General features: G+C 38.6%; 1 protein-coding gene across 1 annotated transcript; it reads right to left on the bottom strand.

Moving 5' to 3' along the window:
* Positions 1 to 1,149: 1,149 nt before the first annotated feature.
* LOC141694677 (dihydroflavonol 4-reductase-like) lies at positions 1,150 to 6,314 on the bottom strand. Its single transcript, XM_074499231.1, has 7 exons — positions 6,200 to 6,314; positions 6,033 to 6,080; positions 5,741 to 5,948; positions 5,567 to 5,582; positions 5,239 to 5,442; positions 1,403 to 1,508; positions 1,150 to 1,277 (listed from the first exon to the last, which is right to left on the bottom strand). Exons 1-7 carry the CDS (start codon positions 6,312 to 6,314, stop codon positions 1,150 to 1,152), a joined length of 825 nt encoding a protein of 274 aa, XP_074355332.1.
* Between the last annotated feature and the right edge of the window lie 815 nt (positions 6,315 to 7,129).

Genomic DNA, 7,129 nt, shown 5'->3' with positions numbered 1-7,129 from the left:
TTATCTTATATTGTGTGACCCCATTATTATAGGATTAAGTTGTACATCCTGTAATATCAGTTTAATATTACACTGTCTACTACTTCAAAGTGATACACTAATATTAAGCAGTGTATCAACATCTATTTCTGCTAGGACATGTATATTCATTGTCCGATTCCGATAGGTGCATTTGCCCCATCCAGAGTACAAGTAACTGAATTTCTAACTAATCCCTCCAGGCAACACCTTTTTATGGAGTCATCTACCGCATATTGTAAACATTTGAACCCGAATAAACGCACACTTTTTACAGGTTAGAGTGTCTTATAGTCAAAACCTCATATACTGGCATTGTGTTCATGAAATGCCGTAACAAGGTAAAGGTTTCTCTGCCTTGGTGCAATTCAACTTACATATATGAAGCAAAAACTATGTTTATAGATTTTGTTCAGGAAACAAGTTTTTGGACAGTAATTCATCTCAATTATTTGTAAATTGGGAATGGTAAGACATGTTACTTTAAATGCTCCCTGCAGACCATTCAACTAACCACATGCTGCTTTACCTGCTATTATTTACTTCCCCTCCATTATATAATCACTCGCCTACTCTGCATCATTCTCACAATCTTCCACTTCTCAGTCTTTCTAGTGCAGAATTGGAATAGAAAGATGGCGAGGGATCAGTACAGGCAGGTGTCTCTGCTAATTTTCGGTTTGATTGCAGGGCTTCTTTCTCAAAACCTGGTGTGTTCCCAGTAATGTCTGCTGCAACTCTGGAAGATCAAAAACGTATTATTCTCCAGACCCCCATGGTGGAAAAAGTCATCACGGAGGTAAGACAATGTCGTACTAATATGCTATTTTTAATACATGCATGTATAATTTGCTAGCTGATATGTAATTATGTTGTTTTCAGGTTCACACCATACACCATCACATGGCTCAGGAGGTGGACATGGAAGTTCGCCACACCATCATAAGACACCCTCACCATGGAAGCTCACCCGCCTTCAAATTGCGGGACTGGAACACCACCAAGTGGAGGACATCATCATTCTTCACCAACTCCTGTCCATAATCCACCCACTCACACTCCCAGTACCCCATCCACGCCAACACATGAAAGCCCTCCGACCATTGACCCGGGAACTCCTTCAACGCCAACTTACGGGAGCCCCCCAAGTGATGAAAGCCCTCCAAGCATAGCCCCAGAAACTCCTTCAACACCAACTACTGGAAGCCCTCCCAGCACAGACCCTGCAACTCCTTCAACCCCAACATATGGAAGCCCTCCTACATATCAGAGCCCTCCGACAGTAGACCCCTGTAACTCCATCAACACCAACATACAGTAGCCCTCCAACAGTAGACCGGTAACTCCTTCAACACCAACATATAGTAGCCCCCCAACAACAGACCCTGTAACTCCGTCAACACAAATACAGCAGCTCCTCCCACAATTGAAAGTCCTCCAAGCATAGCACCAGAAACACCTTCAACCACCAACAACCGGAAGCCCTCCCACTATTGACCCAGTGACACCATTCTACACCGGACATATGGAAGTCCAACAACTCCATCAATTGATCCAGTTACTCCTTCAACACCAATTTCTGGAAGCCCTCCATCTATTGAACCCAGTCACGCCTTCTACACAACATATGGAAGTCCGACTACTCCATCAGTCGACCCCTGTTAGCCCTTCAACACCAACATATGGAAGTCCGACTACTCCATCAGTTGACCAGTAACTCCTTCCACACCAACCACTACGGAAAGTCCGACTACTCCATCAGTTGACCCAGTCACACCTTCTACACCAACATATGGAAGTCCGGACTACTCCATCAGTTGATCCAGTTAGCCCTTCAACACCAACCTATGGAAGTACTCCAACAATTGACCCCAGTTACCCCTACAACACCAACACCAACCTACGGAAGCTCGCCGACTACTCCTTATATTGACCCTGGAACCGGCATTGATCCAAATTCATCACCCTTTCCATGCACGTAAGTCGTGATAATATTCTACCCAGCCTAAATTGTCATTTATAAACACCTATTTCTCAATAATTTTTCTGCAATTATGGTGCTGCATAGTAATTACAACTACTAAAGAAATTTTATTCCTTCAAAATTGCAGTTACTGGAGTACTAACCCAACATTGATATGGGTCTTTTCGGCTTCTATGGAACGACCTTAGGAGGAGCATTTGGCCTTCCTGGTGGGGGCACAGGATCGTAGGGTCTCACCCACTCAATTGGTACAAGCACTTTCAAATACCCGTAACGATGGATACGGGGCGCTATACAGAGAGGGGGCAGCTTCTTTGCTGAACTCCATGGCTATCAGGAGGTTTCCTTTCACAACCAATCAAGTCAGAAACCAGTTTTGTTTCCGCACTTGGTTCCAACTTGGCTGCAGCACAACAAGCACGTACATTTCAAATGGCCAACGAGGGTCGGCTAAAGATGAAGAACTAGTTAACTGAGACCTGTTTATCTTTTTGGTTTAGCATCATTAAAGATAATGCACCGTATTAGGTCTTGTGTGTTAATTTTCTTGTTAATGCATTTTGTGTGTTGTCAGTGATTTCTGATGTATAATAATATTTATGGATATTCTTAAGTATTAATTGTACTAATCTGATTTTGATAATGAAGTGGTACCATCAAAAATAATTAGACGTTAGTTTCCAGTCAAGTGCATGACAAGGCATTTTTCATTAGGCTGTAAATTTGGCCTGAAAATCACAAGCAGCCGGCTGGAAAAGCTTGCTCAAAAGTATACTAACTAGAAATGAACTCTATATTTATCAGGAAAAGAGTTACAAAGGGCGCAATGATGTCCAGTGCAGAGTAACTAATAAAAAACCAGCCTCCAGACTGGGCAGTAATATAAATGTAGAAAGAAATTACAAACAAAATGCAGCAGAACAGTTATGATAGAAAACAGATGACACCAGCTGGTTAAATTCAGTAGTTGATCGGCACTTCAGCACTGGGACAAGGCCTGTTATGTGTTCTGACATTCTAGCTGTAATTTGAGGTCAAGTAGCTTGGGTTTATAATCAACTCGTTGCTGTTGTTTACCTTATGCGTCTTAACTCCAAAGGTTGATTTCTGACAAATAAATAAAAAAATCCTAAAATGAAACAATTCTAACACAGAAATCAAGTGTTAAATCTTGATGTTAATTCATGCAAGGAATTGGCAATATTGGCGTTTACTTGATAACTTGGTAAATAAACAACCTTATGTTAGGTCTGGACTCAAGAATTTCATTTTTAATGATAGATCTGGTTCAGAAGACATGTTTTCATGTAAAAAAATCATTTGAATTTGGAGCAACTTTATTGCATTTATTTACCAGTTCATATTTGAACTGATAATTACTCAAACTTATGTTATTGGAAATCTATCATTTGAAATAAATTCCATGTATTCAGAACCCATGCTCTGCACCTGAACATTTAATTGGCAGTAAGTGATACAATGAAAAGTTTAATGCGGTCATGTAGAGAGACATGGCTATGATAAGATATAAAGAGGAGTGAATCTCATAAAAATCAACTACTACTCCCGGGACAACTAGATACTACTAGTTTTTTTTTTTTACATTTGTTTGGATGAGTGGTGATCATTTCTTGAGCATTTATTTGCATTCATGCCTGTAAGAAAAGTAATTTAATTTTGTACAATAAATGAATACCAACCAAATCAGAGGGAGGATGAAGAATTGATAACACCTCAGGACACTTCACTGGGGGGCATCTTTTCTGAGCCGCAACAATGACAGATCTGCTATTTAATTCTCATCAAATAATTAACCAAATCAACTCTTTCCACTACGCGCAACTTCATAAGTGCAACGGTTTCCACCCCTCCACAACATGTTAATCACAGATATGCAGTGCTATAATGTTCTGGATAAATTGCGATATAATCAATTTAAGTGTATTTTAACATGCCAAAAAACCAGAGTCAACCAGATGAACATTACTGTTTGTTGCCAGATGTAACTGGAAGAACATTATTTGTGCTACCAGGCTAGTGGCTACAGAATTGAAATACCCCCCTAGAGTGGAGTAAATATTGTGGGGGAGAGGGGGGGGGGCATCAGATTGAACTCCCAACTAATAGTTGCAGTGTTTGCAGAAAGTGTGAAGCTATTATGTTTCTATTGTTTACCTCTGTATCCTTAAGCTGTCACCTAGCATTATTTGATTTGTATGCCAAATACTTTCACATATTTATCAACACGAGCGCGGAAAAAATAGTTAATGATCATTACATTTTACAGTGATGGATACATAACCGTTGGTCGTTTACAATATCTACTTAATTCCTCGAGGGAGGAGAAAAGAATTGATTGACATGAATCATATAATAAACTCTTCAAATAAAGGTGGAAGAATACTAATGTAGTTGCATTCATCATGACACTCGTAGCATTATAAATTATCCCAGTATGTCAACGGGATGAGGAACACAGATTCAGTGGACTACAATAGAAAAGAATTATACAGCTGAAGGGGCACAAACTGAACTTTGAAGGGAACTTAGGACTATCTGTAGTTAACCTTCAATTTTCTTCTTTCTTTTTTTCTGTGCTACAATTATACAATGCACTCTTTTCTCTGCATGATTAAAGCAAACCCTTTTCTCTGCATGATTCAATAGTTTCAGCGCACAAGTCACCTGTACTCTTGGTTCCGTGTGCAAACTCGAACCAATGTCCATCAGCTTCTTCGAAGAACAAGGGAATAATTTTTGGTTGACTTGTCTAAGCTCTCAAATCTACTCAGATGAGAATTAATTTCATTGTAAATTGCAAGTGTAGAGGATGAAATAGTAAATACAGAATTAATCATTGATAAAAATATTCCTTGGTACGTACTCAGTTTGTATATCTCTGTTGGGGTACTTGAGGACTAAGTGAATGTGCAATGTCAAAGATGTTTAAAGTATGTGTGGAGCAAATGTATCTTCCCTTAGCTAGAGGATGCTCAAAGAGGTAAATGTGAGCATTGCATACATCATCCACATGCACAACGGATGTTCCATTCAGGCATATCAATGAAGCCATGGTAGCTTTACTCTTCTACAATATGATCATGTGGTGACGATATTTAGTTCTATTATTCAAGAGAAACATGTGTCTACAAGATATGCAATGCCCATGTTTAACAAAGAGCGTATATAGAGTAATGAAATCAGAAAATTGAAAGAATTATAAGAAATTGACTTACTAGTATATAGGAAATTGCAATGTCAATGCTGTAGCCTGTGTAAGGAGTTATGAAGTGGCCAAACACAAGGGAAGGATGAACAGTCACCATATCAATCCCGTTTTCTTCAGCATATTTCCATGCAGCTTTCTCAGCAACAGTTTTTTCTGCCAAATATTTCTGCAGTTGGTCGAATTTGATATTGATCCTTAGAAATGTTTTCTTCTAGTTATGCACATGTAACTAGAGCTTGCTGAGTATACCTTTCAGGGGACACTAAATCCCCACAAGGGCCACAACAGTAAATAAGGCTAAGCTATATTCTATACAAGATACTACTCCTAGTTACCATTATTTGACACAACCTTGATGTGCATATTAACTTGATCTAACAACACTTTAAGTACAAAAGATGGTACTAGAGCTCCCAAAAGTTATTGATTTTTCTTATGCATATTAAATAATACAGCGGCTAGTTTGTGCTTAATTTTCATAAGACTAAGCCAAACAGAGAGTGGTTCACAAAAATAAAACAGAGAGAAGTGGACGTATATATACAGTAGCTTGGTCATGGACAAGAAGTTCCATAGGGGAGGCCATATGGAAGACACCTTCACAACCATGAAATGCATCGTCATAACTACTTTCCTCAGCTAGATCTGCCTTCCACAAGGTCAAGTGTGTATTAGCGTTTGGCAACTCCGACAGATGCTTCACTTTTTTCTCGTTTCCTGCACATATACTTCAATTTAATAAAAAATGTGCATTATCTATAGAAAAAATTATTTTATGAGAAAGGTATAGCAAGTACACACCTGATGTTGATGGCAATAACTTCAAAACAGAATTTAGGAAGACAAGATCTGTGTTGTTGTGTGTGTATAAGCTTTCAAAAAACAACAACATGATAGAGATGATCGAGGTACTAGAAGATTTATATACAGGAAAGGAAATAATTACATGCATGACTGGTGATACATACCAGGATCCCGGACGGTAGCTCTGACATGGTACCGTCTTTCTAGAAGTCTCATTACAAGCCAGGACCCGATGTACCCTGATGCTCCGGTCACACACACTGTCCTCTTTCCCTCCATCCTATTACAGAAATCTGTTGTTAGCTAGTATAATAGCTTTTAACAATAATTTTGTACAATTATGTGTATTAATAACAAACTGTTTGGTTGTAGTATAATAGATAAGGGGAACATAGCTGATATCAAGACATTTAAAATATTTCTTTTTCTATGCCAGTTCCAAATTTGATTAGGTAGACTGCACCATCAAAGCGCCCTATCAGGTTTATCTGGTGTTGATTACCGAAAGAAAGAAGTTTGGCGCTGATGCAGATGGTACATTAGGCAGTCAAGAAATCAACAGTTTTTCCATTTGTTTGATTCTGCCACTTACCAGTAATTTTATCATCTTTAATGTCTTTATTTTGCGATTCAGTCTGAGATTTTTGTAGTAATGATCTTTGAAACAAATTTAGTCCATTTTTGCTGAGACATTGAACCAGGTCCCATTACATTACAGATAAACCAGGTCCCATTACATTACAGAGAAGCAAAATCACTAGTTTTTATACAGCAGCAACCAGGATGACACTGTTTAGCGCAAAACTAATGCAATCAAAGAATCTTCTATCAATATGGTGTACTACAACAAACTCAACTCTAACGATATGACTTTGGTCTGTTTGAAGAATTTATGTAGGACTGGAGGAGGCTGAGTGATCTAGGCAATTTGGTTTGCTACAAGTCAAAATATTAGTGCCTTGTTTGAGTTACGAAAACTAAAATGATGGAATACCTAACCAAAAACCATGGTTCAGCTTACCCAAACCTGCTCAACTATTATGTTCCTTACAGATTTATTGAAATGACAAATGGATTCCCAGGAATATGTACTA

The sequence above is a fragment of the Apium graveolens genome, chromosome 2, assembly GCF_009905375.1.
Source record: "Apium graveolens cultivar Ventura chromosome 2, ASM990537v1, whole genome shotgun sequence".
Taxonomy (NCBI): Eukaryota; Viridiplantae; Streptophyta; class Magnoliopsida; order Apiales; family Apiaceae; genus Apium; species Apium graveolens.
This window is presented reverse-complemented; position numbering and strand designations above follow the sequence as displayed.